At 30.4% G+C, this 21,591-nt stretch overlaps 1 protein-coding gene and 1 pseudogene across 1 annotated transcript; one reads left to right on the forward strand and one right to left on the reverse strand.

The window, feature by feature from the left end:
• The first annotated feature begins 377 nt into the window (after nt 1-377).
• On the forward strand, nt 378-5,182 carry LOC108345035 (laccase-15-like; annotated as a pseudogene).
• Nucleotides 5,183-9,579: 4,397 nt separating this feature from the next.
• On the reverse strand, nt 9,580-19,841 carry LOC108345386 (uncharacterized). The gene is made up of 4 exons (XM_017583982.2): nt 19,468-19,841; nt 10,537-10,768; nt 10,237-10,361; nt 9,580-9,815 (listed from the first exon to the last, which is right to left on the reverse strand). Exons 1-4 carry the CDS (start codon nt 19,765-19,767, stop codon nt 9,747-9,749), a joined length of 726 nt encoding a protein of 241 aa, XP_017439471.1. The 5' UTR covers nt 19,768-19,841; the 3' UTR covers nt 9,580-9,746.
• Nucleotides 19,842-21,591: the final 1,750 nt, after the last annotated feature.

A 21,591-nucleotide genomic window follows, 5' to 3' on the forward strand; every position in this document is an offset into this window, starting at 1 on the left:
TAATCTGTCTAGACAGAGGACGTATGGGTATATGATACGGTATTTAATCGTATCCGTGCATGATAAGTATTAAATATTCCTATCTTACAATCATTTTTCCAAAATTTTCTTAAAAGCAATTTCACCCAATAAAGAACTATGATCGATATATGCACAAAACTAGCATAATTCGTTGAAGCATCCCTTTTCACTCTCTTCACCGAATCTTCTCTTCGTAAGCCATTGCAAGTGAACTCAAATCATATTTTATGATAAAGATTAAAGATATGAAGTCAAATCATACTTAATGAAACTGATTAAGGCTACTCAACATACAATCTTTTCTATTAAAACCTGTTTCGCTCTTCCAAATGCTGATATAAATTTTCGATCACAAATGCTGCAAAATAAGCATTTCATCTCATGAAAAAATGTGGCTTAGAAGGAAAATTATCTTCCTTCAAACTTTGCTGTGTTTTTCCTTAGTTCCAATCAACTGCAAAAAACTGACTGAATACGAATTTGTTGTGAGTTTGTGACATCGTAAACCATTATCTAGCTTTGCATCATCAAAATTCTTCATTGGTTTTTTCATTTTCTGTTAGTTTGTCTTCCAACTGTTGTTGCATGAGTTGCATGATCATTAGTGTTTTATTCCCTTGAACTACTTGCAGTGTTACCTACTATTATATATTAGTTCATGGGTCCCTGTTATGCATGTAACTAGTTTGATAAATGTTGCAGGTTAAAGAAGCTCCTTATAGAAGACTCTGCAGCAAGAAACCCATATTGACAGTGAATGGACAATTTCCAGGCCCAACTATTACAGCCTACCATGGTGAAACGATATATGTAAATACTCACAACAAGGGGAATTCCAACATCACATTGCACTGGTATGGATTTCATAACCATAGAAGATTTGGTGATATTTGAAACAAAAAAGAGCGTAATGTGTTTTAAGTCCCTTGATTTTCTGTCAAAATTGTCCTGGTTGAATCCTCATGTTTTTTTAATAAATGGGAGCCTCTTCATGAAACTCAAAATACTAAAGTGAAGAATGAATTCACATATTATAAAGAATAGGAGAACACCTGATAATTGTTTCTAAAATACTAGAACTAAGACTATTTTTGATTGAAAATTGGAGAATCAGAACATGTTTTACCATTGAACAATAAGAAAGAGATTAGTTTTAGAACATTGTAATTGATGTGAGGGCAGGCATGGAGTGCAGCAACCAAGGAATCCATGGTCAGATGGCCCTGAATACATCACCCAGTGTCCCATCAAACCAGGAGGAAAATTCAGGCAGAAGTTGATTTTTTCCATTGAGGAAGGGACCCTATGGTGGCATGCTCATAGTGACTGGGACAGAGCCACAGTTCATGGACCTATCTTTATATATCCAAAAAAGGGTGAATCCTACCCTTTTCCCACACCTGATGCAGAAGTGGCCATAGTATTAGGTATGAAAATCTTTTACCCTATTCCTTTACCCTTTTAAGAATTTGTCTTCACTTGTTTATTTTTGTGTACATAGGAGAATGGTGGAAGAGTCAAGTCAAAGATGTTCATGAAGAATTTATAAAAACTGGAGGAACCCCAAATACATCTGATGCAATCACTATAAATGGTCAACCTGGTGACTTTTTTCCTTGCTCAAAGTCAGGTAGACATCAAGTTTTTGTTTACATTCATCAACACAAGCATACCATGACATAATTATATATGTTTACATTCAAGAAAAAAAAAACTGGGATTAAATACAGTTTAGTCCCAAAAGTTGCGGAATTGATGTAGTCCATGACAGTTTATGTTTATGCAATTCAATGTCTCAATGTGACATTATAACAAATTAGTTCTGTCTTCACTGACCAAATTTCAGAACCAAATTTGTCATGATATTAGATAAATTTGAGGAACAAGTTCAATGAAATGGAATAATTCGTACTTAACAAATTAGTGGATTGAATTATATGCATGGTTTCAATGACAAAATCAATACAATCACTATATTATTCCTTGTTTGAATTTCAGAAACATTCAAGTTAAATGTAGACCATGGCAAGACTTATTTTCTGCGCATTGTGAATGCTGCAATGAATCTCAATCTCTTTTTCTCTGTTTCAAAGCACAATCTCACAGTTGTTGGCACTGATAGTAGCTACACTAAGCCACTGATAAGAGACTACATAGTCATAACTCCAGGGCAAACAGTGGATGCACTATTGCATGCAAACCAAAAAGCTAGTGACTACTACATGGCTGCAAGGGCATATTCAAGTGCATTAATTCCCTTTAACAATGCCACAACCACAGCTAGAATACACTACATGGAGAATCAGGCTCCAACAAAATCTCCTCCATTACCTTATTTGCCTGACTATAATGACACAAAAGCAGCTTTTGACTACTATGTTAGCCTCAAGGGCTTAACTGAAACATACCCTTATCAAGTCCCTAAAGATATCACCACTCATTCTAACCACCCTTTCAATTAACACACTTCCATGCCTTGAAGACCAAACCTGTGCAGGACCAAATGGAACACGTTTAGCCTCTAGCATGAACAACATAAGCTTTAATGCCCCCAGATTTGACATCCTGGAAGCTTATTACTATCACATCAATGGGGTGTATGATAGGGGGTTTCCCAGATTTCCACCATTGGAATTTGACTATACAGCAGAGTATTTGCCTCTGGTCCTTCAGATGCCAAAGAGAGGAACCAAGGTTGCAGTTATTAAATATGGTTCAACAGTGGAACTTGTTTTTCAAGGGACAAACTTGGTTACTGGGATAGGCCATCCAATTCATGTCCATGGATTTAGTCTCTTTGCTGTTGGATTTGGGTTTGGGAATTTTGACAAAGAGAAGGACCCCATGACCTACAATCTCGTTGATCCTGCTCTTGTCAATACAGTACTAGTGCCTAACAATGGTTGGGCCTCCGTAAGGTTCCATGCTCTTAACCCAGGTATGTTGCACTGGAAAATTGTTCTTTTTCTTAAATGCCATTTTTTATGTATATCAATGTATGCATTTATTTTTAGTCAATAACAGTAATGCATTTGCTGAAAGAGTGAGATTACTTGGATGAAATTGTGTTAATAAATGACATATGGTTATCGACATGAATGAAAGACCCTTAAAGTAGGTGAGAGTGTTAATGAGAATATTATTACTGTTTGTCTAAATTTTTGTAGTTAGTAAACAATAACATAACTAAATAACAATCACATTTAAAATAAAAAATAATTAATCAGACTAAGCAATATAATAATTGTATGCAGAGATCTATATGGACTTATAGTTTAATCTGTTGAAACATATATGGTTTATAATGGTAATATTAATAGGTTCAAACCCCATTAAACCTATCAGTTAGTTAAAAATCAATTTAGACTCTAATTTATAAATATATTATAGTTTAATAGTAGAAACTATTTTAAATATTAATAATTTTTAATTTATAAAATAGTGTCTTAGTCAATATAATAATTAATTATTTTTAATCTTTAAATTTAATTGTTATTTAGTGATTTTATTTTAGTCAAAAGTTATTATATATATAATTGTAACCTCAATTGTAGGGGTGTGGTTTGTGCATTGCCATCTAGAAAGACACCTCTCTTGGGGCATGGAAACTGTGTTACTTGTGACCAATGGAGAAGGTGATGCTGCATTACTACCTCCACCTCCAGATATGCCACCCTGTTGAAGAACATCCTTGGTAGAAAAGAAAACATGTAATAAACATTGCCACATGCTTGCATGCTTGTTTTAACTCATGATTTGGCTAATGTGCTTCCAAATTTAGTTGAATAAAGTTTTGCATGTGTTGGGTTTTTATTGCAAGAAAAAAGTTGCATGCACAACTCTATACTATTTTAAGAATTAGGGGTGAAAGAAAGTGAAGAAAAATGTAAATATTATAGATTATATAGTTGAAATAGATGAGAGAAAAATATATAATGTTAATCCATGGAATGTTTTTAACATAAAGGCGTTTCGTATGTGATTAATGTTATTCTAATTTCATTTTTTTTCAAGTAGTGTTTTCTTCTCTCTTTTTTTCATCAACTTATCACTTATGTCTATTTTAACTGTTTGGTAATTTTTAGGTGTTTTTTACTATCATATATTGGTGTAAAGAATTTAATGATTTTGTTGATAATTAGGTAAAATTCAATTGCTAAATTTAAGGAAGTGTTTTCTCCCTACCATTTAAGTTTTTTATTTTTATTAATAGGTCTAATATCTATTTTGGTGCTTATATTTGTCACTTTTATTCTAAGTAGTCATCGAGTTTTATTTGGTGTTCAAAGTGGTCTCTTTTTTCTTATAAAATTTGTTCAACTTAATCATTTTCGCTAATAGGCTTCTAAATCGTTGATGATGTAATGTGCAAATAAGTCAATATTGAATGAGTTATCAGTTTTGAATATACATGTCAAGTTAAGGGACAATGACATGTGAGTTTTGAATATATGTGGCAAGTTAAGGAGAAGTTACGTGGGATGGTGAGTGAAAGTGGTTTTTGTGAAAGGAATTTGACTTTGTGATTTTACCTTTGAACTCTTGATGGAGCATACATTTTTTAGTGGTTTCATTGTAGGTCTCTAAATTTTCTGTTCTCAACGATTTAGGTTTCCTTTTTTTTTCAGGATGTTCTGGTTGCTCGAGAGATTTGGGACTTTTTTGTGTTTCTGGGATTTAGGTTTCCTTTTTTGTAGGATGTTCTGGTTGCTCGAGAGATTTGGGGTTTATGTGTTTATGGGTTTTTGATTTGCTGGTGTAGTGAAGTTTGTGAATTGCAGCAAAGGGTTTCTCGATCTCACTTCTAGACTCGTGGTGGTGGTTTAAGGAAGATGATGTTGGTTGCTAGTTCGTCAAGACGGTGCCAAGATGGAACTTCGTGAATCGTGTTTGGGTTTAACGGAGGATTTTGTGATGGCATTGCTCATAGTGGTGAATAATGGTGGAGGCTCACCTGGTGGATTTCACAAGGATTCATGGTGGTCCGACAACGTGAATGGTGGTTCGTTATGGCTTTGTGGTAGCTTTCATATGAATTAACTTTTACTATGTCATATTAACTTTGTTTTCAGTCAAACATTGTAAATGCTCTGGAACTTCATTTTAACAAACACAAAGCCTTAGTTTAAATTAGGGACAAAGGTTAACGCCTAGAGCAGAAACAGAGGTTCATAATTTTACAAACATTATAGATATGGACAGAAGGAAACAAATGAATCTATTAAAAAATGAAAGGAAGAATTAAGTTTTTGTTGCCAACAAAAATGGCTCGTGGTTGCTGCATTAGTGGATGACATGGTGGTCCAGTTTGGGTGCTAGGGTTTTTGCTCCCCTTCGAAAGAAAAGTCAATTTTCCTACTTTCACATAAATCACTTTCTACATTATATTGGTTTAATTTGTCATGTACATGAAAATTTGATACCTCACTTAATATTTACTAATATGAAAAGTATGTCACTAACAATTTAGACGTCATCAGCGAAAAGAACCAAATTGAACAAATTTTACAAAAATAAAAAACATATTAAACGTTGAAAAAACTTGATGACTACTTTGAATAAAATTGACTAATATAAAAACCAAAATAAATATTCAACCTTGTTAGTAAATCACATTTGCTTTATTTTGCTTTAGAAAATTAAAAGAAGTAAATTGCACTATCTTCACCGGAATATATATGTTTGTTCTTTCTATTTACGCATTAATATTTTTTATAATTAAGTCTTCTAAAAATTATGTCTTTTTTGGTTCCTACTAGAACGAAAATAGCTATAAAAATTTAAATTTGTTTAAAATATGGATGATCACGTAACTCACTTTTATATGATCTTATCTCCAAGGTAGGAGTTTTTTTTTAGGATTAAATAATAGTGTTTAACAATTATTTTCATTGAAATAAATTAAGCGATAGTAGTTTTGTTTAGCGAGTGGCCTAACTTATTTGTATTAGTAAATAAATCTATTTTTACTCAAAATATAACATTAAAGCTTTTAAATTGAGTTAAAGCCCATGGATTAATCTAATTCATTAATTAAAATATTTTACTGTCACATAATTGACTTGTCTTCCATAGATAAGAAATGTTCTATACTCTTTTCCAATGCCAACTATCTTTCCTTTTCTTTTTCATATTTCTTTTGAAAGCTACTTATCCTCCATTCTTCTTATTTAAGAACATTTTTCTCGTCATGTGTTAGAAACACCCATTGTCCAAATATTGGGACCAGTTTTTCTTTCTAGTGTTAAGAAAATTTGCAACATGAATGTTTTATACTTAGGTATCTAGGTATAATTGAGTATTTTCTTGTTAGTTCTCAGAGGCTTAGCAAATCCGCTTTAGACAATGCATGCTTTGTTATCTTTGGACCTTTCTCTCTCTTGTCACTTTTATCAGAAGGTATATGAGATGATCTTATTAGAAAATTAACTTCGGTATCCCTCTTTGTAATTATGAATATGATATTTTTCAATGTCTCATTTAGGTATCGTCAATTCTTAAATAATGGTCGTTTGCAAACAGTCTTCTCTAGTTGCTTGATTTTAAAAAGAAGAGATTTGTTTCCTTTTCTTTTTCCTTAAAATGTAAACCCAAAGTCTCATAGCTTTATTATAAACTTTTATAATCTCTTTTATTTATTTTCTGTAATTGTCTAATAAATCTATATTTTTTAATGGAAGATCGTTAATAATAATGTATTAGTTTTCTAAAGATGTAGTATGCTTTAACAGGGCTCTACTTCTCTAATGGATTTTTTCTATAAGTTAAAGAAGTTAGACATAAACTCGTGATATGCTTTAATCGTAAAGTGAAGGTCATAAAAATCTACACTACTCATTGTAATAATATGTTGGGGACAAATAATGAATAAGTTCTAAGCTATATTGAAAGTATCACATCGATTATAGATAAGGTCAATTTAAAATATATAAGTAGATACAAACCTCATTTTAAAAACGATTTTATGGGATTGAGTTAAGCTTAAAGTCTACTTCTTAATAAGATAGAGGTTTGCAACTTATTCTACTTCAGGTTTTATATCTTTGAGGTCTTACGTTAATGTAAGAGCCTTCTTGACATAATTGTTGAAGAAGTACTTTTATCGTTCTTAGTTCATGATTTCTTAAGGCATTTTGATTTGAAGTGACTAGGATTGTTTTACTCGTAGTAAACACAAGGGCCTTCTTTAACCTTAAATCCCTTATTAGTTCAGATTAGGCCTTTCTACCTTTAAAGCCACCTTTCTTTCATAACATATAATGGACCTTTTTGGATATAAAGGATATCTTGTCATGTACTTCAGAATCATCATTATCTAAAGGTGAGTCTGATGTTGACATTTGAAAATTGATTTATATGTAATTTTCCACCTCATGTTGGTTCATTATTTGTCATTTTATATCCTTTATTCCTCAAACACATCTTCTATATATTGATGTTTCTTAAAGATTCATTGGAAACTCTTTCCTAGTCATTCAGACATGGAGATATTAGTTTCCTCGTGTTGTGTTTGATCACATTCAAGTGTAGAGATGCATTAAATGTTCTCCATGTATCATTAGTTTCCTCATGTTGTGTTTGATCACATTCAAGTGTAGAGATGCATTAAATATTCTCCATGTATCATTAGTTGCATATATCTTTTTAAAGAAACAATCTAATACTTTGACATAACTTATTAAACTCAAGCAATAAGAGTTTTTATCCAAATTGGCGTAAAAGGAAAGACTATACAAGGTTGATGATACTTTTCAGATGGGTTGTTAACACTAAGTTGGATTAATGCGTTCAGTAAGATATCTTCGGTATATACTAGTCTTCATGATATCCCCTTATAAGATCAATTAGAATGAATATTCTTTGCAACATAGAATAAACATTTTTAGTCTATCAAAGATATCTTGTCGAACACATTCTTTAATCAAAATAACTTATGATCAATTGATATTTTCTTTAACAAATACTTAGTCTTAGTCATAAGTGATATCATTTGAAACAATAATTGGTTGTTTAGCCAAGAGTGATTGTGTTCCAAATAGTATTCAATTATTTAATTAGAAAATGATGTGTTCGAAATAATATTGAATTTTTTAGTCATGAGTGATTGAAGTTCATAAAATACTCATCTTATATTTTACAGCAATAGTTTGCCTAATGAAGTTTGATCAAGAATTCAACATAGTCTTAGTTAAAAAATGGACTAGTATAAAAATGTCCAATATAAATCTTTCTTAACTCTCAACACTTAGATTACATGTTATTGAATAGTCATCTAACTTTAAAGGAGAGATTGTTAAACTAGATTTGCAAAAATATCTTAAAAGTGAGTTTGTCCACTTAAATTTTGTGTTTGACTATCTTAATTAAAAGTTGATCTTGTATAGACTATGAAAAGATGTTAATACATAATTCAATCCTCCCTTTTTATGCATTTCTACGTTTTTTTCATAGTTGGTATGATCATACTTATTATAAGGTTTGCTAAAGGAACAAAAGCTTGTTCAAAATAGTGTGAAAATCTATTGAACATTCTCTGTATGCTTTTATTTTCTTCTATACTGAAGAGTTCATACTGATGAGAAGTTAAGTTTATTACATTTTACCACAATGGAACCATCATACTTGTAAAAGTGTTTTGCATTTTCTTATAGCTCTTTTGAATGCATGTAGTTTTAAATATGCTTTTTTAGAGGATGCACATAAGAGTGTTTCGAGCTTTTCAATTGAATATTTATATTTGTTTCTGTTAATCCTTTTAGAGAATTTTTGGTAAGAGGTTATTTTTGTCTTTTAATGGATTATGGTTTCTATTCTCCACTACGTCTATCGTATCTATTCAACATGACTTGAAGAAGGCCTAACATCATTTATTTCTAGTAGTCAAGCTTCTCATCAATGAACAAAGATGGACACTTAGCAATCTACCATTCTCTTTCCATTTTAATGTTAGATCTTCTCCTATCCTATTGTTTCTACAGACAATTTACCCTTAAAAGATTAGCTTTAATACCAATTAAAAATAAACATCAACTAAAAATAAACAACTTAACTCTAAAAGAGAGTGTTAAATAGAAGCTTAAATTGCAAACTTTTTCATAAGACAATCACTAGTGCATAAATAGCGTTTAACATCTAACGAAAAAAAATCTAACTTAAAAAATAACTAGTGATAATTTTGTAAATAAAACGTTATTATAGATATCGGTTTCTCCCAAATCCAGAAGTAAAAAATAAGATATGAATCTTTTAACTAATACCTAAATTTTAAGTTTTTATTTTAGTCCATCGACCTAATTTTTATCATAACAACTTGAGCTAACATTATTAATACCTTATCAATACCCTCTTCTTATTATGTTTACTCTTTTAACTAATTCCCTTTATTGTTTTATGTTTTTTTCAGTTCTTCAATTTATTTTTAACCCGAAAATAAAGAGTCGAATTCAAAGTATAATCCTTCAAAACCAGACAAATAAAAAGTAATTTAAAAGCATAAATTTACCATGTCTTTCAAGAAAAGAAGTCATTCACATTCAAACTCATGTGAAAAGTAACGATATGAAGATATTTCTATACATAAAGAATTAAAAAAAATTGAATAGGAAATTGAAATAAAATTTAGAAATTTGTAAATACCAAGATTCTTGTATCTGGTCAGATTTGCTAAGCAACCGAAAATTGCTTGATAATCCTTTATGTGCGTATGTACAAACCAAGCACATGCCTCATCCTCTGTTTGCCATGTATGTTAAAAATATTGTCCATACATATGTGAAGGTGCTATTCAGCAGTGGCTGCAGAAGTTACAAGGAAATTCAAAATGAAAAGTTAGGATAACTAAAATGAAAGAAATGTTTATTGGATCAAATTTGAAAGTTTAATATATTTTTCGTCTAAAAATTATTTTAAAAAAATTGTTTCTAAATGAAAAGTATTAGCTATTTGTCTTTATACTTTATGAAAGTAATAGAACATGAAAGTTATATTACAGACTATTATAGAATTTCATTTATCATATAAAAATCGCTTCACACAAAACTTTATTTACATAATGTTTTATATAACTTTTATAAAGTGAGACGAAATATATATAATTTAGTTTAGAACGAAATATCAAATTTTAAAATAGTTTAAAGATAAAAAATATACTTAATTTTTAAATTTAGTTAAGACAGAATTATTCTTAACAAAGACGTTAAACTCAGAATTACAAACCTGCAAACGAACTGGAAGGTATCTCAAGGTCACAAAATCACATACAGGCCAATACAGAGCACCACTTAACAATGTAGGAAGTAGATCTCGCTTCAACCTGGCAGTAATTTGAGTAACACCTTCACCTGATATTGAAGTCAAAGTGGCAAATTCAGAAACACCACAACTTTTTGTAAAACATAAGGGTAAAAACATTACGTTGAAAACTATCTTAATAACAGAGAAAAGGTATGAGGGTATAAATGAAGCCTCTAAACAGATCCATTAGTTGAAAACTCGATAGAAAAAGACAAAAATCACCTTGGAAAGCACCATTATAGGAGAAGAAGACAGCATTGATGATAGGACCTAATATAAATTGCCCCATTAAAATTTTCTTCAAGGTTGATGCCAAATCTGTCTTCGGGAAAATTTTAGATAGAAAACCAAACCACGTGTGCTGTGTTGGCCCCAAGATTAACAGTCCATATATTGCCATACGCAGTGTCCTTAAAAGATCATACGAAGCAGAAAAACTGGGTAGTGTAATGATCTAACAAATGAGTAAAACAGTATATTAGTGACAAAAACCCAATAAAAGTTATAAAGATAGTAAAAATAAAAGAAATGTGATCACTTTTACCCAAGTCGGCAAATGGACATGACCTTGACTTAAATAGTTTGATAAAATAAAATTTCATTTTAAAGTATAAGCTGAGAAGAAAGTGTTTATTTCATTCTTCACCGTACTCCTTCCTATATTGACTGAGCATATTTAACCCAGCATATTTAAAAATGACAAGTTTACACATGTCACTGTCAAATGTTCGAATAAGACTTAAACAAGGTTTAGAATGGAATATAGTTTTAAGAGTCACAATGTAAAAGAGCATTATGTTGAGAAAAAGTTCGATGATGAATATATGCAATGAAAAAGAGAAGTCGAATGGTTGTTATGTTGACAACAACAGAGAAAATGCCATGAGTACCAAAATAACTTTATATCGCATCTTATTATACCCATTGTAATTCATCCGGCGTAATGAGTGATAATATTGTAAATATGGTAAGACTTTCTATATAAGTTATACTTAGAATTGACATAAAAAATAAATGTGATGACAAATTCGTAATAAAGTTGAAGATTTTCTATGTCAATTATCCCTAAAACTAACATAGAAGTGGACATAGTAACAACTTTGTAATAAAGTAGGAAACTTTTTTATGCCAATTATACTTAGAAATAAAATCTTTAATTTTCTTCTTTCCTCCATCTCTTTTCTCGCATTACTTAATCTTCTCTCTTTTAGTGACGCTCATCTTCTCCCTCTTGTTAGTGACCTCTTTCTTTCTAGCAAAGATCGTTCTTGTTGGTGCCACTCTCGCTCTCACAAATGTTGTGTTTAGGGTTTGGGTTTGAGTATTTTGTTGTTGTGCTCTCATCATCTTCGTTGTTGTTCTTGAACCTCTCCATCGCTTCCATGAACATCATTATCCTTCTTCTCTTATTCCTTTTCATTTCCGCATTAGGTATGCAATTATGCTCTTCCTCTTCTTCACCCTTCCATGCACAAACCCCTTCATCTTCTCTTTCTTTGGTTTTTCTCTTTGTTCCACCATTGCTTTAGATCTCGTCAATCTTTTATAGTTTAGCTTAGAGGCTTTGAATAATTTTGATGAACATGACTTGGACTTGTCAATAGCCTTTATGGCCACCATGGCACGTCCACGAGGGAGTGTATCTAGTATACCTTGGAAAAGTTGTCGAAGTTAAAGAATCTCATGTGAGCTGATACCTACTAAGAAGGTGACACTTTCGACATGAAAAATCTTCTTTTATCTGACATAAAAAGCCTTCTCTACACTAGTAATTTTAGTCCTAGATTTGTGTGTATCTTTTAGTAACCAACCACCTTTATATTGATACGGTAAATTAATTTGCCAACCATAAGAGGAACTAATTTCAAGTACTACAACTTTGAAGAACACACAACTCAAATAGTCATTTGTCCCCACTTTGGATTAGATAAAGTTTCACCCTAGAAACTTAAGAATAAAAATAGAAGATAACAATGTCAAATAAGTATAACATAGGGTAGGAAATTTATGCTAACAAAGGTTTATAAAGTGGGGAGAAGGGTTAGAGAGAAAATGTGAAAATTTCTAAATGCAAATAGGCCAATTATTTTTAAAGGAGATAAAATCTCATTTAAAACACAATGTAAGGAAAGGATCAAACATGATCTCTACTATATCATTATCCGTTGAAGACAGATAATGTACTAAGATTTCAATAGGTTATAAATGACATTGGTATATTTGAAGAGGTGCTAGAGAAGTATCTCAAGTTATAATAAAGTTATTCGGTGGTTAAGAGTAATGTTTAGATTTGTGTTCTATTTTTGTTTGAGAAAAAAAAAATCATCTATCAAAATTTTTTCAAACACCATCTTTCTCTTATTTCAATTAAATCTTAATCATTCAATCCCAATATATATTTCATTCAGATCTCTCAAGAAACAAAACATAGAGCATGAAAGATGAAGATTTGACTCTTCTTAATAGCAAGCCCTTTGATTTATTCATTTAGCACTATCTCACAATGTTACATTCAATATTGTAAATGAAACAACAAATCTTGTGTTGGCTATTGCTAGAATGTTTGAAAAGCCTTCATTCTTAAACAAAATTCATTTGATAAGAAAATTATTCAATTTACGGATGACAAAAGGTACATGAGTAGCCTAATATCTCAATGAATTCAATATAGTAAGAACCCAATAAGTTTTGTTGGAATAAAATTTGATGAAGTATGAGCATGAATACTTTTGTCTTTCCTACTAGAAAGTTGGAATTTAACTCTCACAATTATGAAAAGTTCATAAGAAAGTAATAAATTGAAATTTTATGATATTTGTTATATGGTTCTCACTTAAGAGACATGACAAAAAGAGTAAGGTGAATTTTCAACTTCTTTAGTTTTGCATATATATATATATATATATATATATATATATATATATATATATATATATATATATATATATATATATATATATATATATATATATATGAGAAATTTAAAGGATGTGAACGTGGTAAATTCAAAGATAGGAGGTATGGGTCTAAAATTTTTGTACCTTTCATATTTCAAATAAAATTTAAGTGTTGGAATTGTGCAAAGACTAGGCAGTACAAAAATCAATGCAAGAATGCACCAAAGCATCAAAATATGAAGGTAGAGGAATACCTTGCTTCTACATTGAAAGGAGATGATACATTAGTATTATGGATGGTAATGTGGGTGGCCAACCCCGCATTTTGCTAGTAAAAAATGGGTTGGGATGGCCCACCACCCATAAGAAATGCATGTTAATTTATTTGTCATGTCTCCCATAATGCCGCTCGCAATCCCTATAAGAAATTATTTGTTTTGTAATTTTTTTTCTTCTGTTATAGTATGTAGAATACTAGGATATAGGATTTTAATAACATTATTTTTAATTAACTAAATTAGTAAAAATGATAAATTATATAAGCTCATTTGATAAAATAAGTAATATTTATAATTTTATAATTCTTAATTTTTAATTTTTAATTTTTAAGTACAAGCATATTGAAAATAGAAATGGTTTTGAATTGGACTGAAACAAGGGTAAAAATGTAGATAAGCAAGTTAGTTTTGGATGAGCTAGAGAAAAAACACTAATGAGTTAGTTGTTTATAACAGACACACACGATATGTTGTTGGTGCCGCTAAATTTTAGGAATTTAAGTCAATGCATGCCAAATACGAACCAACTCATCCTTGGCCCTATGACTTGCTGGTTATGCGGGATGAGTCTAAGCAAGTTAGCGGGCTAAAATACTTAGTCTAGTTGCACTTTTTTTTCAAGTTGGCTCTCTTTGCCCATCCTGCATTGTTATCCCTAATTGATATATTATTTATAGAACAAAGAAGAGTCTTAGGTGTTAGATTCTGGATCATCTTCCATGCCACTTTAGAAAGAGAATTATTCAACAATTATGTCATTGGAATCATTGGTAAAGTTTACCTTTTTAATCTTCCAATGATCTCAATAGGATGTTGTTGTATAGCCTTCATCGGTCAATTGACCTACTAAGATTAATTAGTTCTCCATCAAGTAAGGAATATGTCTAACATTATGCAATTCCTATATCAATCCATTTAACTTAATCTTAACTACAACTTTACTAACCATCTCACAAGATTGTTTATTAGCAAGGTCAACTTTACCACATATTACAGTGACATAATTCATGAAGAATTCTCTTTCTGAAGTGACCTGAAAGGATACTTTAGAGTCTAACACCCAAGACTCTTCCTTGTTCTCTAAATAACATATCGATGAATCATCTTTTCCCGGTGTAGAAGCAAGATTTGTCACTGCCTTCACATTTTGATTCTTTGGTGCACTCTTGCATTGATTTATGTAGTGCACAATCTTTCCACAATTCCAGCACTCAATTGTCTTAAATTTATGGGAGTTACAAGGGCTTTAAGACATTGATCTCCTTTCCTTGGATTTACCATGTTCGTATCCTTTGGTTAAATTTCTCTTTTTTTATTTTATATGCAAAACTAAAGAGATTAATGATTCACCTTACTCTCTTTGTCAAATCTCTTCAATGAGAACCAAATAACGAACATTACCAAATTTAATTTGATTACTTCGCAATGAACTACTCACAATTGTGAGAGTAATGTTTCACTTTCTAGAAAGGAAGACAAAATTATCAATGCTCACACTTCTTCACCAAATTCTATTCCAACAAAACTCATTAAATTCTTACTATATTCAATTAATTGAGATGTTGTGCTGCTAATGCACCTTCTATTATTTGTAAATTGAACAATTGTCTTATCAAATGAATTTTGTTTAAAAATGAAGACTTTTCGTACATTTTAGAAAGAGTAACCATAAGATCTAATGTTTGTTGTTTCATTTACAATATTTAATGCAACATTGTAAGATAATATAAAAGGAATAAATACGAAGATTTAGCTATCAAGAAGAACCAATTTTCATCTTTCATGTCTTTTGGTTTTTTTCCTAAAAGAGATTGATACAACTTTTTTCCAATACAAATTGCATCTTCCAAAAACAAAGTTCACACCATCAAACTTTTCAATTTTCAGCTTTTTCTTCCTCTTAAGCCATTACTTCTATTCAAATTTGATTCCCTATAAATCGTTTATAACAATAAATAATAGTAACAATACATGACTTTTATACTAAATATTAGAAAATAACACATTTTCTATAATAAAATTTATAAAAACTAATAAATATGAAATAATTATACACAAAATCATATATGATGTTTATAAAACACTCAACCCGCAATCCAAATAAACCTAGAAAAATAATTATTTTCATCCCTCTCTTTTTCATCGTTGTGGAATAAATAATAAATTCTTACATTATGGTATTACAAGGTATAAAATTCTTATATTAAATTTCCTATATGTAAGCATTCATAACATTTATTGCCTTTTATCTATTTTGAAAAAAAAAAATAAGCTCCCTATAATACCTTCTTTGCTTGACCAAGTTTAACACTTAGCTCACTCTTTCTCTTTCTCTCTCTAACTTCTTTCTACTTATTCTTATATCTCATCTCTTTTAAAATTTTATTAGACCTCAAACTCAAACTAGCTAGAGAGTTAATAATGACTTTAATCAATCATGTTTTCAAATATAATTAGTCTTATTTATCGGTCTTTTACTTTTTTTTTTCTTATAATTATAATTTTGTCAATAATCTTGGTATTAGGTGAGAAAAATTATTCACTTAATTTAGTTAAGATTATAATAAAATTTGGTTATATTTAAATTTGTTCTAAATCTCAATATTTTGAATGATTTTCTTGAACTGAAATATTATTTGGAATAAGAATTGAGGCAAGGACTTTTGTATCTACCCAAGGATGATATTTTGTTTAAAAATTGTCTGAAGGTCATTTGAGTTTTGGCTTAATAGATTATTAATTTTAAATATTTTTGAATTGAATATTATTGAGAAAATGATTTGATGGTTAATATAGTTTTGATAAGTATCACTCGAACTTGTGAAGTTCTGACGCGACATCATAGTGGCGTTTCCGCGTGGAAGCGTGTGGACATGAACACCAATGGAGGCCTGCACAACACCTTGTCGAACACACCTTCTTGGGTCAGACACGACTCTATACTTGGACACGACTCTATACTTGGAGACGCCGGAGCTGACACGACTCTATAATTGGACACGCCGGAACTGACACGACTCTATTCCTTAACACGCTGGGACAGGTCGGAGAAGACACAGAAGGACACACCGGATGAGACGTAAAAAGTCACGCCGGAAAATACCACTTTTATGCCGTGTAATGTTGGCAACGTGAAAGCATTCTATGCAGTGAAAGAACTAAGAAAGCGCAAATAAAAGAGAAAGATAATTCTAGATTTTGGAAGTGAGGAAGGACGGAGAAAATGAAGTAGAAGAAGAGGAAGAAGAGGAAGAAAGAAAGACTATAAAAATAAAGAGGCTTATGGAAATTTAATGGTTGGTAGGTAAACTTCTATCTACACTTTTAACCACTTTTACATTTTTTTTATTTATTTAAATACAGTATTTTTATATGGAAACGTTGAGGAAAAGTATTTTAATACTTTTTATAATATGTTTTTTAAACGATAAATTAAAATTTTATTAGTTATAAATATTATACAAAGATAAATTAAATTTCTATTTTAAAAATAAATAAATCTTAAGATAGTATTTTTATAATAATCATGCTCAAATTTAAAATATAACATAACATTATTAAATAGTTTAATAATTTTATATTATTTTAAAAATATGTAACATATTATATTATAATTAATTTTTAATCTCTAACATTTTTTACTTTTTATATTTAAATTAAATTAGTTTTTATTAGATTATTTTATTTTATTTTTATATTTAAGTAAAAATTTGATTTACATAATATGTTTTTGTTAGACTTTGTTTTAATATATATATCGTCCTGTTTGTGTCCTATATCTTTGCAATCTAGTCGTATCCCCGTATTAGTGCTTGTATTGTGTCCTTGTCTGTACTTATAGACTGCAAATTAACCTATCGTCTTATTCATCCTAAATTTTGCTCAAGCCAAGGAAACAAGGGAATTTTTCTCAAATGAATCAATTTTCACTTAACTACAAATATATTTTCGCCCAAGCCAAAAGTATTTTTTCTCCAACTAATTTTTTCCTTCTTTATTACTTTTTGTTTTTTAATGAATTTCAGGTGGATATTTATTAGAAAAGTAAAATAAATATTAATTTATATATTCACTAGTACAATTATTGCTTTTAAACTCACATAATATGTCTCATTTTAAACTAACCTGTTGTCTATAACAACGCGGTGACAGATTGGTAAAAAAAGAACACGTTACTGCCTCGGTTCTTTAAAAACCGAGGCATAATCCTATCTTATTTTATTTCGGTCCGTGACTGAGACATATAACTTACTTTTTTTACCTCGGTCGTTTATGCCTCGGTTGCAAAACTGATGCCTATAAACAAAAAGAACCAGTGTCTTTTCTTCTTTTTGTACTAATGATTTAATTGAATTATGATTGTTGTTTAAATTATGTGTGTTGATGAAATTAGTCATTGAGATCAATACAAATTAGTTAATATACCATGATCCATTATTCTTAGGTTTACTTCTGAAGTATTAGTTTGGATTATATATTAGTTTATAATGTGACATACTATTCTAGAATGCGTTCATTGATATTTTTATTTCTTGAATATCTTTTGTTGTATAGATACATATTTGATTTAATGGTTGTTGTATGATAACTTTTGTAATGAAATTGAATTGTTGCTTAAAATGCCTCATTTTATATACAATTTCTTATGTGAAAATTTTGTTTCAAAAACTTACCCTATGTGTTGTTTGTTTTGTGGCTTGTGATGACTCTATCATATACATGAGCAAATATAGTTACATCAAGGGCAATATCTAAAAGGAATTAGTTTTATTTATTAGTCTTTTTCTGATAACGATTTATATTTATATACATATGTTTTGAATACATTTAGTTTGCATTTTGAAAGGCTATATAGTTTTATGGGATGTTACACTATAAATAGGTTTTTTATTCTATAATTTGTGGGGGAAAAATGTATGAAAAACAATATCTTTGTATAAAATGTTAAAATTGTTTTATATAACTGAAAAATGATATGTATAAAAGAAATAGTCCAAATATAAGTAAGTAAATTTATAAAAGATTTCCTTTATTTTTTCTATCAAATAACATTTTCAATATATTACTCATTTCTTTTTTTTTTATTTCACTTCAATTAAATAATATTTTTATTTTTTGCAAACTATAAATATTGACATATTTTATTTTTAGCATAACAAAAAAAATTATAGTGCTAGCTCAAAAATCTAAATTTCGTTAAATTTGTTTAAAATTCGGTAATAATTAAGATAATTAAACATATGTTTTGATTGATATTTGGCCATTATTAAGTGTATTTTATTAAAGGTAGAATTAAGATTAATCTACAATCATTAGTAAAAAATACATTAATTTTATTTTATAAATTTAAAATCCTTAGTAATTTTCGTAATAATAATTATATGTTAATATCAGTGTTTTCTTTAATATGTGTTCTAAGGCAGTTAAAACAAATTCAACGAAATTAAACATTTTATATTAAAATAATAATTCTTTTTCATGTGTTATACTAAAAACAAGAATATATCAATACTTATTACACCAAATATAATATTTAATCAATACTTTTATTTTTATTTTATTTTAACTCTAATTTTGTTTAATGTTTCATTTTCTTCTCACGTTTCCTCTCCATACCAAATATAAAGCATGATGAAAAATCCAGAGATTTCTACTTCAACTAATCATGCTACGAAGCATATAGATGAGCCAAACTACACCAAGGAAATGACTATCAATGTAACAATTTTTAACAAATGACTAAATCATGACATTATAAAGATAAATGCTATTTCGGGATTTTAACAGTCCAGTTATTAAATTGTTCAAAACCCTACCATATGATCCAACGCAACAATAAGAAAAAGAGTACCAAAATGCGTTTAACTAATTCAAAAATTAAACTGCAAAAGATTCACATCTATATTCAGTTTCACTTTCATCATCATTTCACACACACACGTTAAGAATGAAGGGAAGAGTTTCCGAAACGGTGTTACCTGAGAAGTGATGTCAGACGCGGCGAACACAAGTGACGAGGTTACGCTCTTGGTGATGAGAGGATAAGTTTCGAGCATGCGCAGATACCATCCCACGAACCCCGGCTTGCCAGAATAAGAAGAGGAGGAGGAGGAAATGGAGGAAAAGCGCGTCACCGAGCGAGAAGCGCGTTCGTGCAGCGGTTTGCGGTAGAGACGCGACCGGTGGCAGCGGCGAAAATGTGAGAGCGGAGGGACGAGGAAGCGGTTCGGGGGAATGGAGAGGGAGGCGAAGAAGCGGTTGGAAATGGCGTTGGTCATGGTGGCGCGCGGAACGTGAAGAAGAAAGTAAAGGTTGATAGCGTGAAGGGTGTGAAGAGTGATAGTTGTTTTTTTCGTCAAGATCCGAAGTGAGTGGAAAGGGACGTGAAGTCGTTTAATATTGGCGAGAAACGACGTATCGTTGCGGTGTTTTAGTATAAAAGTAGTATTAGTAGTGATACCCTAACATTGATCGACTCTTTCAAGATATTTTTAGTGAAATAGTAAGAAGTTTAATTTTTTCAAGATTATTTTAAATAACACTTATATTTTCTGTAAACACCAATTTTTTTTTAATAAAATAACAATCATATCTTGATGTAATTTAAAAAAAATAATCATTCTTTATATTTTTCATAAAAATAAGATTAATATAAATTTTAATAAAGTGTTTATCTCTCTTATATTTACAAGTAATATGTTAATTATAATTTAAATGAAATTATAAAAAAGTAAAATTATTAAAACTTAAAAAGTTATAAAATTTAACTTTTAATAATTATATATTAAAAATATGTAAAAGGATATTTTCATTGTCTTACACAAAGTATAAAATTTATAGGTTTAATGATTCGGTAAGTACTATTTTTGGGTCAGATTCTCAAATAAGATTCTTACTTATTGGTTTTCTCAATTGGATCCTTAATTTTGAAAAATTGAAACAAATAGAGTGACGTTAAATTGGACTAGACTAACGTGTTAAATTGGACTAACGGATATTAGAATTATGTTGACATGTTCATGTTAATTTTTTAAATGATGTGACAAATTGTTAGATAATTTTAGTTGAGTCTGACATGGACTTTTGTTTTTCTAAAATTAAAAAAAAATTAAAAAAAGTTAATTGAACTCAATTGTTTTTTAAAATTAGGGTTTTCACTAGCCACCATCCTCCTCCCTCAATCCTTTTGTGCACCAACTACCATTAACACCGTCCAGCCACTATCTTTATCACTCTCACAACCATACCTGCATTGTTTATGAAAAATAGGGATTTTTTTTAGAGTTTAGGGTTCACTAAACGTCCATCAATGGTGAAAGAGGAAGTTGATAGTCGTTGCGCCTCAATTGTGAGCCGACATGAGGACACCATCCCCAGACCACCATCGCGTCTCAACTTACACACGCCACCACAACCACCAGTCATGGCTACCATGCGCAAACCGCAAAGACGCGAGAGACTCCTAATTGTGAAACCCAGTTCGAGAATCATCATCTTCTTCGTTCATCACCATTGCTCCCACTATGAATCCAAATCACGAGCCACCCAAAGTCAGCAACCATGGCGAACCTAAGTTTCGCGCATCCTCCATTGACGCATCAACACTAACACCTTCGCGAAACTTAAATCCCGTCCCAATTCAATTGTGAAACCTCCATGGTCGCCGCGACAGAGATAGTGATCCAACCTGCAAAGAGAAATCAAAATCACAGAACCAGAAACAACAGCAACCCATTCGAACAACGTCGTTCAATCTCCTCCATGAGAAAATCCTTCAAAGCTCCATCTACCGCGAGAGAGCCATGAGTCAGAGAACCCAACATATTCATCCAACATCTCAAACATCAACCTTACGAAGGAACGTTAATTTGAAGAAGCACTCAGTTTTCCCTAATTTTTTTTCACAAATCTTAATTCGAACAAAGGGGTTGGGTGTAATTAAAATTTCTCCAATTTATTAATTAAAAAATATGAATTTACATGTCACAATCACCTTATTACCATATAAACTATGCCACATCATTAAAGAAAACACAATCAGCATTGCCACGTACATCCCACTCAAACGACGTTAGTCCAATTTAACGACAGGACTATATTTG

Source organism: Vigna angularis, chromosome 8, assembly GCF_016808095.1.
Source record: "Vigna angularis cultivar LongXiaoDou No.4 chromosome 8, ASM1680809v1, whole genome shotgun sequence".
In the NCBI taxonomy this organism is placed as follows: Eukaryota; Viridiplantae; Streptophyta; class Magnoliopsida; order Fabales; family Fabaceae; genus Vigna; species Vigna angularis.